General features: G+C 36.6%; 1 protein-coding gene across 1 annotated transcript; it reads left to right on the plus strand.

The window, feature by feature from the left end:
* Nucleotides 1-1,517: 1,517 nt before the first annotated feature.
* Nucleotides 1,518-22,448, plus strand: LOC106877222 (uncharacterized). Its single transcript, XM_014926080.3, has 5 exons — nucleotides 1,518-3,262; nucleotides 4,244-4,499; nucleotides 5,215-5,423; nucleotides 7,595-7,736; nucleotides 21,073-22,448. The coding sequence occupies exons 1-5, from the start codon at nucleotides 2,154-2,156 to the stop codon at nucleotides 21,100-21,102; spliced, it is 1,746 nt and encodes a 581-aa protein (XP_014781566.2). The 5' UTR covers nucleotides 1,518-2,153; the 3' UTR covers nucleotides 21,103-22,448.
* Nucleotides 22,449-23,000: the final 552 nt, after the last annotated feature.

A 23,000-nucleotide genomic window follows, 5' to 3' on the forward strand; every position in this document is an offset into this window, starting at 1 on the left:
AGGAGACTCTGTCATTGAAGAGATTGGTTTTTATTCAAAGAATAAAGTTTAGTAATAATATTGAAATCTTGAAGCCAGAAGATAATGCATGATTAATTGAAAACTATGTGATTAAATAAGCATTACATTTAACAGAGGTATCTGAATGCTAATGGATTAAGCATAAAATTGGTTTCTAAATACACTAGTAAGACTTGAACACATCTGTTGCTTTCAACCATTTACTTTTAAAGACTGTATGCACTTCACTGAACTTATTGGGGTTATTTCCCTTTATTAGATTATAAGATTTTGTGAAGATAGCCTAACAGAGTGATAGGCTGGCATGCTTTAAGTTGTGGGCTGGATTCTCAGCTAGGGTGGTACTTTATGTTTTGAGCAAGACACTCATTTCACATAGCTCCAGAGCATTCACTGGAAAATGAATATTATTCAAGGTGGAGTGGAGCGTGTTGTATTCTCAGCGTAAATGCATAATAAATTTGAATAAGCTCTAGTGTCGTGAATCTGTCGGTTTGAGGCAGACTTCGTTTTCCATCTGTCTCTGTCATTCTTTTTTTTTTGAGGGGGATTTTTTGTCCTAATTGCACGGATAACCTGCGTTAAGAGAAATTATCCAACTTGCTATATCATATGTAGAGGTTTCTGTGTGGTCGCTTGATCTGCTATAAATAACAGCTAAATCTCAGCACACAACTTTCCATCTTGCAAAACACACTCACGCTCGCATGCGCACACATTCGGTAATGTAGTCTTAGACAAATTATATTTGGAAAAAGACGAGAAGGTCATGGTTGAAACGCCTTTAATTTTAGGTCTGATCGATTGTAACCGGCACGAGGTTAAAGAAGTCCTTTCCGTTGACGCTAAAAAAAAAACCCTAAGAGCACTTGTAAAGACTAGTTAGTACGATAAAAGGTTATATATACCTACGGTTTCAAATTGTAGCACAAGACCAGCGATTTTAGAGGAGGAGAGAAGTGGATTACATCGATTCCGGTCTCGACTGGTACCTTATGTTTCCGACTCCCGTTTGGATTGAAGGCAAAGTCAACCTCGGCAAAATTTGAACTAAGAATCTAAAGAGCTGGAGGAAATACTGCTAAGCATTTTTGTTCGACGCGCTAAGGATTCTGCCAGATCGCTGCCTTAGCTCACATCTCCTCCCCCCCTCTCTCTCTCTCTATATATATATATATATATATATAATAATAATAATATTAGGGACAAAATCCAAAATTACAGGTAAAAACTCAATTAAAATCAATTTATAAAAAATTAAAATCAAATATATATATATATATATATATATATACACGTAAACTCTTGGCTATTGAGTCACTTGTTTCTGTTAAATATTAATAACACACACATACATATACATAATATGTGTGTGTGTATATGTATATATATGTGTATGTATTTACACATACACACACACGTATATGCCGACAGATTTTGTTACCGGTTGAACTCACCGAATCGGCCGTTTCCGGCGATGACGTCATCGATGACATCACGACGCGCCACCGTTTGAACGACAACAACGCGCAGCGGTGCGCGTTCTCTTCGTTCTTGAGATTAATTTTTTTTTTTTTCCTTCTTGCCATTGACATTTTACTCTCTTCACCTTCTGCTCTGGAACGATGATGTCGAAAGATTAGGGCTGGAGCTTTTAACATAACTATACGACGCACGCAGTTACATATACACACACATCTATCTATCTATCTATCTATCTATCTATATATATATATATATATGCAATTTTGGTAAACGCCAGTTTGGTTCTTGGAACTCATCTGATTTTACCAAAAGCAATTACAAGGTCGAAATTTTTTTATTTATTGTCGCGTTAAAGAGAGAAAGAAAGAAAGAAAATATTACCAATAGTAAAAGAGGCATTGGAAAACTGGGAAGAGATCTTGTTTGAAATATTATTATATTTTTTTGGAAACGTTACATGAGAATAAGAAGAGAAAGAAAGTTTGAGTTGTATTTGAAGTTGGAGAACGCGACCATAGAATCACCAAAATTCAACTGATTTGGTTGAGAGGGTTTATTAAACATTCATTTTAACCTCTTTTAAGAGGTGAAGTGTTTTGTTTTCTAACCCAGCTGTTTGTTTGTCTTTTTGCCTGGTGAAAATAGACATGGAGAAATATCTAGAAATAGCAAATAACGCTGAAATTCCAAACATACAAAATTCGATATGTCCGTTGGATATTTCGGAAAATGATCGAAGTTCAAGAGAAGAGAAACTGATTGAAAATCAAGAGACCAATGTTAACTACGGACGGGCTATGGTTAATTCTGCAACTGTTAATGATGGCTTAACACCTTGTAAAATAATGAAAAAAGAACCCAAAGACATGGATTCTTCGACAGATCGCCAATTTAACACTATAATCCATTGGAACTCACAGAATTTAGATAACAATTGTCATATTAGTCGCAGCTGTTCGACAGCTATAGATATAGGACAGAGTAGTAGTATTGTTACAACCGTTTGCTCTATGGCTAGTAACGTTACATCTTGTTATAATAATAATAATGATAATGTTGCAACTGTCGAGAACGAAAAAATAAACATCTGTTCGGGTTCAGCTGTTGATGTCGATGGAGTGACTGATATTTCTGGGAAGGTTTCCTCGGGCGTGGCACGTAACACATCGGCTGTCAGACAGAATCTCTGCAGCGACGCCATATCTGAGGTGTCGACTTTGATTCCTTGTTCCAACTCAAATAAGACCACCGCCACCAATAATAATAATCATAATAATAATAATAATAATAATAATAGCAACAACAATGACAATAGTATTTCTTCAGACACAACCCCAAAGCTCCCAAAACTCATTTCAAGTCCAAACAAATCAGAAATTGTAAACCCAGGACCAACAATTCCTCTTATCTCCTTTGACCATTCTGAGCAGACTTCTAATACAACCGAACTCGGATTGAATGTCAGCAAAAATGTCAACCAAAGCAACAGTCTTGTCGGAAATGGTACCAAAATTCCTCAGGGAGGTTTAAACATCAGCTTGTTGCCCTGTCAGGTTTCCAGCGATGTCCCCGACCATCTGCTTAATACAATGAGGTTAAATAATACTGAGACAGCATCGACCACCACTTCTCCAGCTTCTGCTTTTGTGCCTCTGTCTTCCTCTAATTGTGGTTATAGATCCATCCACAGAAGGGATCACACACCCGTCTCACATCTTTTACCAGCTTCCAAACTTGATAGCTTGCAAAAAGAAAAGTAAGATAAAAAAAACTATTATTTAAAGCTTTACTCTCTCATCTGAGTTGAATGCCTATGTGTGTGTGTGTGTGTGTGTGTGTGTGTGCAAACATACTCTCTCTCTTTTACTTGTTTTAGTCATTTGACAGCGGCCATGCTGGAGCACCGCCTTTAGTCGAATCAAATCAAACCCAGGGCTTATTCTTTGTAAGCCTAGTACTTATTCTATCGGTCTCTTTTGCCGAACCGCTAAGTTACGGGGACCTAAACACACCAGCATCGGTTGTCAAGCGATGTTGTGGGGGACAAACACACACACACGCACACACACGCACACACACACACACACACACACACACACACACACACACACATATATATATATATATATATATACGACGGGCTTCTTTCAGTTTCCGTCTACCAAATCCACTCACAAGGCTTTGGTCGGCCTGAGGCTATAGTAGAAGACACTTGCCCAAGATGCCACGCAATGGGACTGAACCCGAGCCCATGTGGTTGGTAAGGAAGTTACTTACCACACAGCCACTCCTGCGCCTATGTACATGTATGTGTTTATACAAAAATATGTGTGTATACATATATGGGGTAAATTTTCAGATTAACACCCACACGATTTTCACTAGGGTGTTTTAGGTTTTAGGGAGTAGGATTAAGGTTAGGTAATCGTACGAGTGTTAATCTGAAAATTTACCCATATATGTATGTGTGCATATATGAATGTATGTATAATATGTGTGTGTGTGTGTAATTATGAATGAAAGCAGAGGTATAAAAACGTTTTTGAGGATTCACAGTTAAGTTTTCAATATTGAGAACATTAACTGGGTCTGAACTGAAAGTACCTCCATAGAGAACCACTCAATGCATGTTTTTTGTAGAGAAGTATTTAAAACTAAATGATTATATATTTTAATGTATTTGTAGCTTCAATTTAAAAGATAACTCAACTGAAGTTCCTTTATTGCATTTTTTAAGCAGCCCACTTGGTATTTTAAATGGTATGCAAGGAATTGTTGCACCAGTTGACCATCACGCCAGTAGTCAAGAGACATTTTCTTCAATTTATGGTCAACAATCGGACAATAATATCATCTTAGTCACACAATCTCCACATCACCTTGAACCACTTAAAGTCTCTCAGACTGGAAACCAAATAGTCCATACTCCTATATCAAAAGCTAGCCATGTGATTTACTGCCATAATGTTTTAAACAACGGATTACCATTACAGGTATCAAAAAAATTTCCTTCATTCTTTCATATTAGCCTCAATATATTGTAAAGAATATGTCCTCATGTATATTATCTTTGAAATGCTAAATGATTATATTAAAATAATTACAATGGAGACACGACCCTTATGTTACCATATTTCTGTTGAAATACAACTGCTTTTTGTTTCAATAAATTTTCAAAATAGTAAAGAATTTAGTGAAATAACTTTGTCATCAAACTAGTGTTTGGGATATAAATTAACCCAAAATTTTAAAGGAAGGTTTTAATTAAGATCACTTTATGAAAATAGGAAGTTTTTATCACAGAACTCAGGTTGGTTGACTAAGTTCAGTCAGTATAAACGATAAGAATTTAGAAATAATCTTTGTCTCATTTTTATATAGCACCAATCCCTATATGAAGTTAATCGTTTGTAGTAGAACAATTAATTTAATTAGCAGTTGAGCTAAGTTTGATGTAATAATACATTTACATCTTTAAACTTAATAAATAGAGATCACAACGAAATGCAAAGTTTGTTTCATATTTTTCTCAAGTCCTCAATATCTTTTGTAAATATATTCATAAATTTAATGAAATAAAGAGTAAATCTAAGAAGACACTAATTTGCATTCGATTTTTTTTCTGTTCATAAATTTTAATTTGTATCGTCAAAAAATATTGCCGAAGTATTTTTAATTTGAGCTAATGTAGTTATTTATTTTTTGAAGCTGAAAACACCAACAAACAGTTTGAATTTGAATAGCAGCGGAGAAGAGAACAATAGTCCACCTGAAAATTTGTCCAACTCAGTGACTTCTTTTAAAAGTTCAAATAATACTGAAGATAATATGGTATCTTATAACAAAACAGATCAAACGAATGCCAAAGAAGATGATCCATCCCGACATCAGCATAATTTGAATGAAAGGAAAAGAAGGTTATTTTTAAAAATTTCTTTTTTAAAATTAGTTTTATGGTCATTATCGCCATCATCGTATTTTACGCCTGCCTTTTCAATGCCAGTATGGGTTTGATGAGTATTGAGGGTATTCTCTGGTCATATGCCCCCCCCCCATCCTCGAGCCAACCCTTACAGGAAAACGAGTGAGGTACTTACTTTATTCCACTGATCTTTGCGGAACTGTCTGTGGCGTATTCTTTACACATGACAAGCTTTAGCGCTTGTTTATAAAAGAAATCGATACTGATTTGTTTTGGTTGGGTTTAAGCCAGTTTGTCAATGGATAGTAAATTGACGTCAATTTTGTTTGGCTCATCTGATATGATATGCCAACAAAAGAGCCTCTAGGTGGTGGCTTGTTCTGCTGGAAATAGTAGCCAGATTTTTGCTCAAATGACACCCTACCATCTTGGAGAAAAATGGTAAGGTGTCATTTGAGAGAGAAAGAAGAAACACATTGGATAAGGTAGTCTTAGATATACAATGCCCCCACAAAAGATGGGATTGTCTTGTCCTGTTATTGATCTGTTCAATCTTAGGACTAAACTCAAGAATCAATCAAATCTTTGATACACTGACAAAGATTACTCCTTTACTTCTTTGTCTTTCGATGGTGGGGTGGGTGGTGAAAAACAAACCCTACAAAAACTGAACAACAGATTGAATGATTAATGACCAAATTGCCATACTTTGTTACTTTTGATAAACCCAAAGTAACACATTTTATTCAGCCATGTTGTGCATGGTGTAACACATAGGTTCTCAAAGTGGGCGCTACCCCACTACACCCGTGGGCGTTGAGAGACTCCAAGTGGGTGCTGGTGTCTAAGGGGATGATGCAGGATGGGGGAGAGAAAAAGGAAGGATTGGGGGAAGCTATGAATTTATAATATTATTATCGTATTGTATACAAATTATATATTATATTAAATATCAAATGATTCATAGTATATATAAATTAGTAAAATATAAAATATTTATTTATATATAATAATGGGGGTGGGGGTGCTGAGGGTATCTTGTGGCCATGAGGGGTGCTGTGGCCCCTAAAAGTTTGAGAACATCTGGTGTAACACATGTGAAGGTTCATGACCTTGTGTTTGGGGTAGTACACTCCCAATTGCAAGAGTGTAGATTTGGTTCCAAGATTAGGCAGTGTGTTGTGTTCTTGAGTAAAGCACCTTATTTCATGTTGCTCCAGTCTAATCAGCTGTAAACGAGTAAGTTTGCGACAGTGGAATGTTTGTGAACTTGCCCACTTATATGGCTTTGAAACTTGATAACTGGCCCTGTGAGTCCTGGGTCACATTTATTTTGCTAGATATGTTGGTGACCTTTAAAAATTCAACTGAATACTTCTTTGTCACAGGTCTATTTGAGTAAAGTTGACAGAGTACTCAACAATAGGCGTAGGAGTGGCTGTGTGGTAAGTAGCTTGCTTATCAATCACTTGGTTCTGGGTTCAGTCCCACTGCGTGGCACCTTGGGCAAGTGTCTTCTACTATAGCCTTGGGCTGACCAAAGCCTTGGGCTGACCAAAGCCTTGGGCTGACCAAAGCCTTGGGCTGACCAAAGCCTTGGGCTGACCAAAGCCTTGGGCTGACCAAAGCCTTGTGAGTGGATTTGGTAGACGGAAACTGAAAGAAGCTTGTCGTATATATTATATATATATATATATATATATGTGTGTGTGCGTGTATGTTTGTGTGTCTGTGTTTGTCCCCCAACATTTGCTTGACAACCGATGTTGGTGTGTTTACATCCCCGTAACTTAGCGGTTCAGCAAAAGAGACCGATAGAATAAGTCCTGGGGTCGATTTGCTTGACTAAAGGCGGTGCTCCAGCATGGCCACAGTCAAATGACTGAAACAAGTAAAAGAGTAAGAGTAATTAAAATGGAAAAAAAGCCAGTGTCTACTCTCACTGAAGAATGATTGCTACTTTCAGCTTTAGAATCAGATGCTCTAAACATTACAAAATTACATCCAACTTTAAAAAACTTGATTTAAACAATAACGTTCTCTTTTCGAAACTCAAATGTTGATGCAATTTTTTTTATACTCCTATGACTCTTTATATATTTATTTTCACATATTGTTTTGAAAGTTAATTCTTCATTGCTTTTAATATTTCTACCACTCTTCCAGAGCCCGTATCACCATTGCTTGTGACTTAATGAGACGACTGGTGCCTGGACTGTCAGATAAAACTGATAAAGCAACAGTATTTGAGTATGCAGCTCGCTACATCTATTTCCTTCAAAGTCACGTTGGAACTGATTATGACAGGGTCAGTAAAAGAAGTTCGTGATATTTCAAAGGTTTTCCTGCTGTCATTAGGATTCAATGTCATTATTGTTTTCAATCCAATTCTTTTTTTTAGACAAGAGTAATCTTTTTATAAATTTTGAGTTTGAGGAATTGTGCTGTAGCTGCATAATATAATGTGGCTAACAGAACTATTTGAATAAATATTTGTCTTGTTTTCTTCAGATTACAGTAAGTTACTGAAATTGTTCAGATACCATGCTGAATTACTAGATACATGGTCTTGAATTTAAGTTTTAGCGTTTTACCTCAGTTTTTAATAAGATTGAATACAGCTTTTAAAAATATTAAGCTTATAGGTGCAGGAGTGGCTGTGTGGTAAGTAGCTTGCTTACCAACCACATGGTTCTGGGTTCAGTGCCTCTGTGTGGCACTTTGGGCTAATGTCTTCTACTATAGCCTCGGGCCGACCAAAGCTTTGTGAGTGGATTTGGTAGACGGAAACTGAAAGAAGCCTGTCGTATATATGTATATATATATGTGTGTATGTTTTTGTGTCAGTGTTTGTCTCCCCAACATTGCTTGACAACCGATGCTGGTGTGTTTACATCCCCATAACTTAGTGGAGTGGTTTGGCAAAATAGACCGATAGAATAAGCACTAGGCTTACAAAGAATAAGTCCTGGGGTCAATTTGCTCGACTAAAGGCGGTGCTCCAGCATGGTCGCAGTCAAATGATTGAAACAAGTAAAAGAGTAAAAGAGTTTCCATAAAACTCCCAGATTCATAGATATAATACCAGACTTCAATATCAGAAAATGTACCTGGTTTGCATTTTCTGCAGTTGAGTGAACTGGAACGCAGACAATCAATTGTCCAGTCCAGTGACACAACAAAATACCTGCGAGGGAAAGAAACCTCTGACCTATGTGTTTGTTGGTGTCTCAGTCAGTTGTCAAAAACAGGTGAAATTAGATTGTACACTATGCTTATTTCTGGTGCTTTTGCACAGTCAATTGAGTGCAATGACCAGAATCAGGCATCAAAACTGTTGAAGATTTGGCTCATTGAAGGCTTATATATTCTTGTTTCTTTATTGCCCACAAGTGGCTGAACATAGAGGGGACAAACAAGGACAGACAAAGGGGTTAAGTCGATTATATCGAACCCAGTGCGTAACTGGTACTTATTTAATCGGCCCCGAAAGGATGAAAGGCAAAGTTGACCTCAGCGGAATTTGAACACAGAACGTAACGGTAGATGAAACACCGCTAAGCATTTTGCCCGGCTTGCTAACGATTCTGCCAGCTCACCGCCTTATTTATTCTTACTATGATATATATTCTTATATTATATACATATTCTTATTATATTATATATTCTTACCATGATATATATTCTTATATTATATATATATTCTTATTATATTATATATTCTTACCATGATATATATTCTTATATTATATATATATTCTTATTATATTATATATTCTTACCATGATATATATTCTTATATTATATATATATTCTTATCATATTATATATTCTTACCATGATATATATTCTTATATTATATATATATTCTTTTCATATTATATATTCTTACCATGATATATATTCTTATATTATATATATCTTCTTATTATATTATATATTCTTACCATGATATATATTCTTATATTATATATATATTCTTATCATATTATATATTCTTACCATGATATATATTCTTATATTATATATATATTCTTATTATATTATATATTCTTACCATGATATATATTCTATTGCAGGCTTAATACATAGGAAAAGCTTCTCTTACTTCTTTAATGTAAATCTTTATACTAAAAATAATTTTGAATTTGAGAGTTTTTTTTTTTCTGTTGTGAAGTTTATATTCTGAAACAAATATCTTGGATCTAGTTTTAAAACTGAAGGTTAGCAGCTGACTTTTAAGTAAAAATTACTTTTCACAGAATCTACTAAAGGGAAATCTATTAATTTTTCCCCGCCATTATTTTACATTCACTTTTCAATGACTGTTGCATGAATGGAATGGTTTGCTTGTTGGAGCAAGTGTTTTTTGCAGCTTGATGGCATGTCTTCTCCTAATTAAGGAACTGTAAATTTGAAGTTTTGATTTTATTTTTATTTTTTGCTTCAGTCAGTATAAACTGAGGTAGGAGTTTTGTTCAGGTTCTTGACAGTAGCAGCTGTTATGGCTGTAATAAAATGTGGTCTCTTGACTATGTGGTCACTAATCCAGTATCTTATGGCGGCAAGCTGACAGAAACGTTAGCACACTGGGTGAAATGCTTAGCGATATTTCGTCTGTCTTTACGTTCTGAGATCAAATTCCACCGAAGTTGACTTTGCCTTTCATTCTTTCGGGGTCGATAAATTAAGTACCAGTTGCGTACTGAGGTTGATCTAATTGACTGGCCCCCTCCCCCAAAATTTCAGGCCTTGTGCATAGAGTAGAAAACAACTAATCCAGTATCTTAACCCCATAACATTGTGTCTCACTACAAACGATCTCTTGCTCAAATTTAGACATCATCATCAGTGTGTGGTAGGCCTCCAAGAGTTGTTAACATCTTGTGTTTGCAAGATATTGGACTCATCATCTGCATGGGACCTCGGCAGTAGATGCTACTAATTTTCACTGAGTGGATTGGAGCATTATAAACTGAAGTATCTTGTCTAAGGACACAGTGTGCTTCTCATCTTAATCCCAACGGCCTAAGCATTTGAGCAAGTGTTTTCACAAAAAGTTTAGGCCAGTGTATCTGGAAAAACTGCACTTGAAGATTTATAGTCTTCTCTTTGACTGTCTGTTGTGGAAGCTTTTACATTTTTGTAATTGTTTTTCAGTATTTATTACCAACAAATGACTGTCAATATTTTAATTATCTTACAGAAGTACACTAAATCATCAACTGTTGACATTTTTATAATCTGGTATCCATCACTAGTCAGTATTATTAACTTGTTAGAGGAGGGAGAATTTGGAAGTTAAGACACTCATATTTTTTTTTTTTTGCTCAATCAGCAGCTCTGTAAGTGTAATGAAAGAACTACTTTGAGGAATTGATTGTTGATCATTTGACATAGATTAGTTGGAATCTACATTTTACTCTTCATGTGGTGTCAAAGCGGTAACTATACTTATAAAATATGACAAATATTTATTATAATAGAAACACCACCTTCAGAAGGTTTTTGAGTAGTTCATTATCATCATCATCATCATCATTTAACATCCGTTTTCCATGTTGGCATGGGTTGGATGATTTGACTGAGGTCTGGAAAGGCCAGTGGCTGCACCAGGCACCAATCTTATCTGGCAATGTTTGTACTGCTGGATGCCCTTCCTAACACCAACCACTCCTTGAGAGTAGTGGGTGCTTTTTATGTGCCACCAGCATGGGAGCCAGTCAGGCAGCTCTGACATCAATCACGTTTGGATAGTGCTCATGTTCATCATCATCATCGTTTAACGTCCGCTTTCCATGCTAGCATGGGTTGGACGATTTGACTGAGGACTGGTGAAACCAGATGACTGCACCAAGCTCCAATCTGATCTGGCAGAATTTCTACAGCTGGATGTCCTTAACGCCAACCACTCCAAGAGTGTAGTGGGTGCTTTTACATGCCACCAGCACGAATGCCAGCCAGGCGGTACTGGCAATGGCTACATTCAAATGGTGTTTTTTACGTGCCATCTGCACAGGAACCAGTCCAGCGGCACTGACAGTGACCTTGCTCGAATGTTTTTTCACGTGCCACCGGCACTGGTAACGATCACGCTTGAATAGTGCTTTTTACATGCCACCGGCACGGAATCCAGTCAGCTGCTCTGGTAATGATCACGCTCGGACGGTGTTCTTAGCATTCCACTAGCACAGATGCCAGTCATCGAATTTGATTTCGATATATATATATATATATATATATATATATATATATATATATAAATATTAGACAAAATAAGATAAAGCCAAGGTTGTGAGGAGTTTTCAGGACATTTATAAGGAAAAAGATATAATCTTACAGCTGTTTCTGGGATGTTATGGGTATCCTTTCACCAGATATATATATATATATATCAAATAAAATTAAGGATAAAAATCTATATAGGATTTTATCAAGTAGCTAGCATATAAGGACCAATTAAGGTAAAAATTAATACAAAGTATATAATTTTATAAACGGCTGTGTGGTAAGTAGCTTGCTTACCAACCACATAGTTCCGGGTTCAGTCCCACTGCATGGCATCTTGGGCAAGTGTCTTCTACTATAGCCTTGGGCCAACCAAAGCCTTGTGAGTGGATTTGGTAGACGGAAACTGAAAGAAGCCCGTCATATATATGTATATATATATGTGTGTGTGTATGTTTGTGTGTTTGTGTTTGTCCCCCTAGCATTGCTTGACAACCGATGCTGGTGTGTTTATGTCCCTCGTCACTTAGAAGTTCAGCAAAAGAGACCGATAGAATAAGTATTAGGCTTGCAAAGAATAAGTCCCGGTGTTGATTTGCTCGACTAAAGGCGGTGCTCCAGCATGGCCGCAGTCAAATGACTGAAACAAAAGAGTAAGAGTAAAGAGTATGATTATAAAGTTATAATAAGGGCAATTATGTGGTAATGCCACATGCTAAAAGAAGACACCAAATGGATCTAAGCTACTTAAGCCATCACATAGATACGTGCTGAAAGCAAGGGAATGAAGAAAAATGATTTTTTGAAAAAGTTTAGTCATATATCGATCCATTTCAGGTTTAGTAATGTAATACACTTTACCATCATCAGTATGATATAACCAAAAGTACGTAATTATAAACATTTATACATACCATATGAATACAACGTATCCACAGTGAATATAAAAATGTTCACACTTATATACGAGTTAAAGATCTAGTTTGTTCATCTCAGCCATGAGTGATAGATAAAGTATTTTAGAGCCATTTGGTTTTTTTCTTTTAGCATGTGGCATTACCTTGTAATTGCCCTTATTATAATTTTATAATTATATTGATAAAATTATATACTTTATACACTCACACACACCTGTATATATATATATATATATATATATATATATATATATATATATATATATATTTATATATGTATGTATATGTGTATATATATATATATATATATACAGGGTGCGATGGGTAACTTGTCACCGTTTTATATTTTTAATTTCACGCATGCGCATTGTTTTTTTTTATATTTTGTCAACTACACAGTATAGTAGGGTCAGTTGGGCACTCTCTGTGATAAAAACAGCACCATGATGCAATTCGCTCTGCTAGAAATTTGGAAGCGACATGCTGTACTGCTTGGCATTCACGCCGGAAGCTTCAGTATGAATATTTCAGAGTGTTGGGTGTCAATCTGAGTCCCCAAAACATGTACCGCGAGTGATAAAAATCAAACATCCAGTCAACATCATAGTGTTTGGAGTGATCACTAGTGATGGTGACATTATGCCTCCATTCATCTTCCCACACAGCCTCAGACTCAACACAGAGGCCTACATCAAGTGCCTGGAGGAGGTAGTGCTGCCCTGGATCTAGAGGGTGGCTGCTGGAATGTTTGGCAACAGGATTCTGCACCATGCCACACAAGCAAGAGAACCCAGTCATGGCAGGCAGACAATTTCTGTGACCATGCCACCCCTAACATCTGGCCACCTATCTCCTCAGACTGCAGCTTTCTTGATTATCATGTATGGGGCGCAGTTGAGTGAGAGACCAACAAAACTCCTTGTAACACCAAACATGGATTGAAGGCAAGGATTATGGTAGCATTCACCAACTTAAACAAGAAGACTGTTCAGAAGATTTGCTGGAGATTTTGAAGTCTTCTGGAGGCCGTGGTTGGAGCCAATGGTGATTTTACTGAATAAATTTACTCTTTAGTATTCCAAGATATTTTAATGTAATTTTGGTAAATATATCTGTTAAAATGAGATGTCAGTGTTATTTTCATTTTTGCGTGATTTACACAACAATTCATTCACTGTACCCTGTATGTATGTGTGTATGTGTGTATATATGTGTATGTTTGTATATATGTGTGTGTGTGTGCATATATAGAACACATTGTCCCATGTGTTCTTTCCTTTTAAAGGAAAGTCAGAGCTTAAAAATAATACAATATGAAAGAGATATAAAAATATCAGTGAAATAACTAAAACTTTTTGTGGCTTAAAAGCATTTAAAGTAAAATTGAAAGTTATAGAATAGTGAAATCTGAAACTGCTTAGATTTGTTGTCTTAATATGTGAACAGTGTTTACTAATAATTCATTTTTAAAAAAATATATTTACTATTATAACAGTGTCATGAGAGCATATTTTAGATGGTTTCCAGTAAAGATGGTGTTCAAAATAAACGGTAAAAGCTTTTTACTGTCATCTTTTAGGTATATCCAAAAGATTGTTTAGAGTTTTGGTTACATAAATAGATATATTTACTTAATGATAATTATATCCATAGTAAATCAGTGATGGAAATAATTCTCCTTGGTCCTTCACATCTTTCATATCAGTAAAGCTGTAATACAACTATGTCTCTGTTATTTTACAGAACAGGCTGTGTTCAAACTATACATAAATTGCAGCCCTACAACACCTGAAAACCAGTATAATGTGCAATGGAACTTTTCCAAAAATAACCATTAAGAAAGCAAATGAAAAAGAAACCTTTTTGCTATGTGTAATTTGTATGCTCTTACTTTCCCTCACAGATGTGTCAGTTTATTGTTAAAAGGTTCTAATCGTCCTTCCTTTGTCACTCCTTGATTTAAATGGCTCCATTAGACTAAATAGCAAGCAAAATTTTGTATGTTTTGCCTCCACCTCCATCACAAACATGCAACACTGCAAGCACACAACCACCAGATGTGGTAACTTTCTTGGTTAGTAAGCTGAATGAGGAAACTAGATCAAATGGTGTTTGAACCATCATACCTTTGAGCTATTTCCTACAAGTTTGCTTTGCAACTACATAGTATGAGGTTCAATTCTGCTGTACAGCAGTGTCTTATGCCATAACTTCTTGATTGCTCAGTGCTTCGTGAGTAGAAGTTGGTAAATGGAAATTATGTAAAAACCTATATATATATATATATATCATCATCATCATCATCATCATCATCATTGTTTAACGTCCGCTTTCCATGCTAGCATGGGTTGGACAATTTGACTGAAGACTGGCGAACCAGATGGCTATGCCAGGCTCCAATATGATTTGGCAGAGTTTCTACAGCTGGATGCCCTTCCTAACGCCAACCACTCCAAGAGTGTAGTAGGTGCTTTTACGTGTCATCGGCATGAAGGCCAGTCAGGCGGTACTGGCAACAGCCATGCTCAAAATGGTGTATCTTATGTGCCACCTGCACAGGAGCCAGTCTGGTGGCACTGGCAACGACCTCGCTCGAATGTCCTTTCACGTGCTACCGGCACAAGTGCCAGGAAGGCGACACTGGTAATGATTACACTCAAATGGTGCTATTTATGTGCCACTGGCATGGAAGCCAGACAGCTGCTCTGGCAACGATCACGCTCGGACAGTGCTCTTAGCGCTCCACTGGTACAAGTGCTATCATGATTTCACTTTCACTTTCACTTGCTCCAACAGGCCTTCACAAGCCGAGCTTAGTATCCAATGAAGGAGACGTTGGCATGGGTGCCAGTCGTCGAATTTAGTTCGATTTCGATTTCACTTGCCTCAACAGGTCTTCGTAAGCGGAGTTTAGTGTCCAATGAAGGATCAACATCATCGTTTAACGTCCACCTCCCATGCTAGCATGGGTGGGATGGTTTCACAGGAGCTGGCCTGGCAGAAGCCTGCACCAGACTTCTATGACTGTTTTGGCAGGATTTTTATGGCTGGATGCCCTTACCAACACCAACCACTCAGCAAAGTGGACTTAGTGCTTTTTACGTGGGCACAAGCACAGGCAAGGTCAGCTTTAAAGGTTTTTACAGCTGGATGCTCTTATATATATAAATAATATGGGTGGCTAATTTTACAACCTAAAGGCAGAAATATATACGTCACTAAAGTGAACAAGGGCACTAATCAGCACCAGTATTGCTAGAAATAAGAGTCAAAACAACTCACTAGCCGCAATAGGCACTATCTTAATGAACTGACAAGGGAGACAAGCCCCCTACGGTCGCAGATAGAGTTAGATCACCGATGATTTCACATTCTGATGCTTAATGCATCTTAATACTCATCAGTAGCTCTCACTGTGCCTAGGGTTAAAGTCATCTCGCCTTGTCAGCTTATATATATGTGTGTGTGTGTGTGTGTGTGTGTGTGGAAGCGTGTGGCCTAGTGGTTAAGGTGTCATCTCGCCTTGTCAGCTTATATATATATGTGTGTGTGTGTGTGTGTGTGTGGAAGCGTGTGGCCTAGTGGTTAAGGTGTTGCACTCATGATCATAAGATTGTGGTTTCAGTTCCTGGTCCAAGGGACGTATTGTGTCCTTGAGCAAAATATTCCATTTCATGTTGCTCCAGTCCACTCAGTTGGTAAACACAAGTATTCCTGTGATGGACCAGTGTCCTGTCCAGTGGGGAATATCTACACCACAGAATGTGGGAAACTGGCCTTAAAGACCTTTGACCCTTTCTTTTGGTTTATATATATATATATATATATATATATATATATATATATATATATATATATAAAATGCAGTAATCCCTCGCCATATTGCAGTTCACCCATTATGGTTTATTATTTAAGCTTATGTCAATTCCTCCAGGGTATTGGTTTGCATTTATAATAAAAAAATATATATATATAAGTTATAAAAATATTAAATATATACAGTACAGTACTGTTTCTACTTTGCAGATTTTCACCTACCATGGGTGTGTGTGTGTTTTGGAATGTAACACTTGTGGTAGTCATGGGATTACTATATATATATATATATATAGTAATCCGTGGCTTTCTTTTTCTTCTGTGATGTAATCTTTGGACTAGCAATGTTTGCAGCTGAAGATAGCTTTAAACCGTCTTTTATATCAACAATATGCATATACTGGTGTAATGACAGATTGTTTATAAAGCTTGAAACACGTGTACCTTTGTGTTCTGTTTTCAGTTTATGTTTGATATATATATATATATATATATATACACACACACCACACATACAGCTCATTATCCCTTAAGTGACAAGTGTATCAGACAATCTATCCCGTATTGATGCCTTAAAATGCACCCTGTTGACCCTATAAAGTGGCTGGCAGATTGAACAAAAGATGCAGAGGATTTCTGGCTCCACCAGCTTACTAACTAGCATGTTGGTATCATATCCAACATTTCACGAGTAATGGAAACAGTCATAAGAATCATTTATCATTTCCCATTCAGTGACTATGATTTCCATAAACCATATTTGCTGATGGCCTCTCTTACATTGCATACCCATCGTCTCTTGCTCTCATCTTTTTTTTTTTTTCCAGTAAAACATACATTTGTTTGATATGAAATTTTTGGCAAAGCTGCTTTCTTTTACAACTTCCAACCATCTAACTTGGGAGCTTTCTCTTAAGTTTCTGCTTAGGGGTTTTTGCTGATAAGATTCTCTGTCATCCATCATCATCATCATCATCATCATCGTTTAACGTCCGCTTTCCATGCTAGCATGGGTTGACCTCAAGGTTCATTTATCTCTTCTATATTAAACATTGATTTTCTAGACTTTCTGATCCCCTGCATTCCTTTTCAGGTCTGACGAGGTGTGCTCATCATCATCATCATCATCATCATTACTGATGAATGTCAGTTTTCATGCTAACATGGGTTGAATGCTGTGACAGGGGCTGGCGAACCAGACTGCACCAAGCTTGAATGTCAGTTTTGGTATGATTTCTACAGCTGGATGCCCTCCCTAATACCAACCACTTCACAGAATGTTCTGCATCCTTTTTAAATGGCACCAGCACTAGTGAGGTTACCAAATAACTTGTATGACAAGCCCCACTCCCCTCAACAGAGAGAGAGAGTAGGGTGCAGTGTTAAGGGAGGTGGTTTATGCCAGGTGATGAAAGGTCAAAGTATGACAGAGGGACAGAAGCAAGTGTCTTGTTGTAGAGAGGACACATGGCTACACCAACTGGAGAAAAGGTGTACTTTTAAGTTACAAGAAGGTGAATATAAGAGAAATGATCCAGAAGATTGGACTGGGTTAGCTGTGAAAATATGAGTTCTCAACAACTCAGTCTCATTCACACATCTCATGAAATCAAACCTATGATACTCAAGAAAGATATACAGCTTGTATAGCTTTATTATATTCTCACTACTACTCGGCACAACAGCTAAAATAATCAATTTTCTTTTGCTGATTCTCTATAATCTTTGATGACCTTCTTTCAGGCTGACCATACATCAATAAGTAAGTATGGCCAGATGTCATTTGCAAGCACATATACCTTGGTAATATGCACCAACTGTCACTAATTGTTGTAGGTGATTATGTAGTCGTAAGCAAGCATTGCTTTCACCACTTCTTGACCTAGTGAAACATCCATGAGATGACAACTAGAGAGTGAGAGGGCTATACTGCCATCTGACTAGTACTCATTGCAGCCGGGTAGACTGAATTAATATGAAATGAAGTGCTTTGTTCAAGCATAGTCCAGGAATTAAAACCATAACGTTTTGATGATGAACCAAACACCCTACCACTAGGCTGTGCACCTTTACTACATATCTATAACTGCTTCAAAAGATTTGTTTCCTTTATAAATGCTAGATAACCTTCAGTCCTGAAATAGTTCCTCTTTGGAAATGTGCTGTGCGTGAGAAGACCCGGCAAGCCAAGTGAGATCGTTGCCAGTGCCCCTGGACTGGCTCTTGTGCGGGTGGCACATAAGATGTACCATCCTGAGCGTGACCGTTGCAAGTACCGCCTGACTGACCTTGTAGGGTTTTCGAGCGAGATCGTTGCCAGTGCCCCTGGACTGGCTCTTGTGCGGGTGGCACATAAAAGACACCATTTCGAGCGTGGCCGTTTTCGTGCGGGTGACATGTAAAAGCACCCACTACACTCTCTGAGTGGTTGGCGTTAGGAAGGGCATCCAGCTGTAGAAACTCTGCCAAATTAGATTGGAGCCTGGTGTAGCCATCCGGTTGCACCAGTCCTCAGTCAAATCGTCCAACCCATGCTAGCATGGAAAGCGGACGTTAAACGATGATGATGATGATGATGTAGATATTCTCTGCTGTTGAATCCTGCTCACATCAGACCTTATCTTCTTAATGTCCTTTAGTTGAGGGATCCCTAACAAAAGGGCCACTCAATAAGAATAATACTTTTTGGTACTAATATTGCTTTCATTACTTATAATTATTTCTTTATAAACCAGCTGGCTGTTTGTGGCATCATTGATTGAAAACTCTCTGAAATTCTGTATATTGTGGCAGTGAGATTTGCTGGTATGTGGTCACTGGACACCTCCCTCTGAAGAAGTCCAGCAGACTGAATTCATGTGGTCTCGCAGTTCTGCTGCCCATGACAGATGATTCTCATGTGCTACATTATAAATCTGTGCTTTTATGAACCATTCACCTACATGAGAGGACCTTTCAAGGCCCCAACCACAGTATTTAGTATTCTAACAAGACTTTCACATTGAGTTGGATATAAAGTTTGCCTTTTGATACTAGTTCTGCTTCTGTCACTAATAATTATTTTTTAAAATTCAATTTCTATTTTATTGACTATGGCAGTCTTTGATATTGATTATTGAAGTCTGTGTATGTATTATGTAATATATATTGATGTTAGGAAGGGCATCCAGCCATAGAAACCAAGTCAAATCAGACTGGAACCTGGTACAGCTCTCCAGTTTGCTTGCTCTAGTCAAACTGTCCAACCCATGCTAGCATGGCAAATGGACGTTAAAGGATGATGATGATGATGATATATGTAATAATTAAATTATTTAATATGCACTTTATTATACTTTGTGCCATGCATGATCTCCTGGTTGATGGAAAAGTTGTCTTGCGTGAAACTGGTCTGTGGTGTAACAAAAAAAAAAAAGGCATGGATTACTGTCTTTGATGGCCATGGCTTCAATCATCAATCACTCACTAACTTATTTGCATTCGAGTTATGTCTTCTTTCTGATTCTTACTAATTTGGCAATGGTCTCTTCTTTTTAAATTGTAAACTGCTTTTGTGTAAACCCACTTTTTGCACCTATCACTCCTTCTCCTGTTACACAAGTCTTACCCTTCATATCCTATATATATATAACTGAACCATATTTGATGACTGGCTCCTGTGCCAGTGGAGCGCTAACAGCACCATCTGAGTGGGATCACTGCTAGAGCAGCGGTCTCACTTCCAAGCTGGTGGCACGTAAAAAGCACCATTTGTGTACGATCGTTTCCAACTTCGCTTTACTGGCACTTGTGCCAGTGGCATGTGAATAAAACATTGGACTGACTCCTGTGCAAGTGGCATGTAAAAAATCATTTGAGCGTGGCCGTTGCTAGTACCACCAGACTGGCCCTCGTGCCAGTGGCACGTAAAGAGCACATACTACACTCATGCAGTGTTTGGCGTTAGGAAGGGCATCCAGCTGTAGAAACTCTGCCATATCAGATTGGAGTCTGGTGTAGCCATCTGGTTCGCCAGTCCACAGTCAAATCGTCCAACTCATGCTAGTATGGAAAGCAGATGTTAAATGAAATGAATGATGAATGAATGAATATATATATATATATATTCGTCATGATAGATCACTGACCACTACATATATATTTTTTTCTCTCCTTATTTCTTTGTGTTCCTTTCTGTTGAAGAGCGTAGGCTCGAAATGTTAAAGACTTTCTCTATTCCTGAGTGTTATACTAATATATCCATTTGTTGTTTACACCGGCTGTCTTCGTCTGTTGTTTTTCCGTGAATTCTCCTATATATATATATATATATATATATATATATATATATATATATATATATATATATATATATATATAAATTACCTCTTTTATCAATTTTCAATTTTTGGACTGTGTGTGTGTGGTGTATGTATACATAAGTCTAAATTATTCGATTAAAATTTCTTTTTAAATACTGTATGGAGTGATATGAGGGAAATTTGGCTGCTATTTCTAGCAGGTCAAGTAACCAGTTGTTTTTGCTCCAATAATTGTTTTTGTTGGTTTTAAGCTTTTAATTATGAAATTTTTCTTGTACTGGATACAGGTTTAAATTTTTTTAATGAACACTTTTTCTGTCATGTTTCAAGTAGTAAAAACATTAAATTTTTCCTTTTACTTTTTTTAATTTTTTGTTTTCAGAACTTTCTGGTGAAATATTCTCCGTATTGAACAGTGAGAGATATCTAGTCTAATGCTGATTCAGACCAACACTTCTATTAACATTTATCAACAACAAAATGCTTTCCCTGTCTTAATAGGTGACTTAAACAAGCAATAATCTCTTTGGTGTTGTTAATTTGGTCTCCTATCGAGTTCTTACAGAATAGAATGATCTACATATTCTTGGATACAGTCTAAGGTCACAGATGGTGTTACACTGTCAAAAGTAAATGTAACAGAAAATAAGAAAAATAAGCAAAAAATATTTATTAATAATGATAAGAAGAAAACTAAAAAAAAAAAAACTCAAAAAAACATGCCCTTACAAAAACTGTGGTACTTATTTTTTCCAGACAGAAACAATTTTTTAAAAAAAGTTTTACATTGTTGTATTTAAAAGTTCTATTTAATTATGCATGTACAATGATGCTGCTTTTATTTATTCATTTATAATTAGTAGCAAGCCACAGGATGTATATATGAAAAAAAAGCAAAAAAAAGCCCCCCAAAAAAAGCTGCATGTTAATTTATTGTTAGAAGCTATGTTCTGAATATTGGCAAATCACACACACACATATAAACACATGCACACACACACACACACACAACAGAAAATTTGTTTCATTGAGTCCGTTGTCAATGAATGTACTTTACAAGTCTTATATCTTCCCTTCAGAGTTGACACAGAGTTAACTCTTTAGAATTTCTAGCATTAATGTCCCAAATTTGTAAAGGATCATTGCAGATCTTAAAGCACCACTAAGTTAAAATTAGTTGCATTCCAAGATATTGTAGCAGTCCAGTTGAAGAATACTGATACAAACACTCCAGTATCACATATATTCAAAAATTATATAAAATGCCAAACACACTATGAAACCATATAACATCCATTATATACTTACTTAATGTACACCTGGTACATACTGATTCTGTAAATGCAGTGCATTACTACATTTACATATACATAGGCTAGCTCCCATCTATCTTCTGTCCCCACTCCTCTCTTTCCCTATCTAGAATTACTGAGTAAAAATGGTTCTATCAAGAACCATCATGTTTGTGTCCCAAAAAGAAATACTTGCTAAAGATACAGAATGCTTTATGTGAAATTTTCTTTTCTGTCACTTGTTTTCAAAATATTGTTGAATTATTTATACATTTCTCTACCTCTTTGTCTATTTATTACTATTTGACTTCATTTCAATCTAAATGAGAATAGAAATATTTTCCAAAATAGAATTTTATGAAAGTAAATAAATTTCTGTTAAAAAATGAAGAACACAAATTTCTTGGTAAATTGTTTGAAATAACAGGTTGTATAACTTTTAATAAATATATTTTAATACTTGCAATATTATCATACTATTATTATTATTATTAAAATAAAAGAAGAAGAGTTCCATAATTAAATTTGTTGAAAGATATTTCGGTATCTTGTGTACCTTCAACAGTTTCAAAATTTGATATGTCAGTCTACTTCATATTATTATTATTATTATTATACCTCTGTACATGTGAGCTCCTTATATTTTTCATGCAATATACTTTGCTGGACAGTCTTTTATCAACTGCTGACTGGAAGTTGCAGTGATTGTCACCTTCAACAATATTGGCTCCATGGTGCCAAGTAATCACTGTGTTTGTCTGTTGTAGCAATCAGGACCATCTGATCATCTCGTGGATAACTGATGACTTGTGCAATGACTCTCTTTTAAGTGCAGAAGAGTTGTGCACTGTAAACTGCACTCTCTTGTCTGTGACCATCTTCAATCCACTGGCAAAGATTTGGTCAATTGGAGATGGAGACAGAAGCAGAGGATGACTAAGATGTCTTATTTCTTTATTGCCCACAAGGGGCTAAACATAGAGGGGACAAACAAAGGGATTGAGTTGATTACATCAAC

The sequence above is a fragment of the Octopus bimaculoides genome, chromosome 5, assembly GCF_046866305.1.
Source record: "Octopus bimaculoides isolate indiv1 chromosome 5, ASM4686630v1, whole genome shotgun sequence".
Classification (NCBI taxonomy): domain Eukaryota; kingdom Metazoa; phylum Mollusca; class Cephalopoda; order Octopoda; family Octopodidae; genus Octopus; species Octopus bimaculoides.

What these genes read in the sequence shown, in the direction of transcription:
- LOC106877222 (XM_014926080.3), top strand. Translation starts at nt 2,154, where the DNA reads ATGGAGAAATATCTAGAAATAGCAAATAACGCTGAAATTCCAAACATA. An exon ending in ACAACGGATTACCATTACAG is followed by an intron (nt 4,500 to 5,214) that starts GTATCAAAAAAA and finishes TATTTTTTGAAG; the next exon opens with CTGAAAACACCAACAAACAG. An exon ending in TTGAATGAAAGGAAAAGAAG is followed by an intron (nt 5,424 to 7,594) that starts GTTATTTTTAAA and finishes CCACTCTTCCAG; the next exon opens with AGCCCGTATCACCATTGCTT.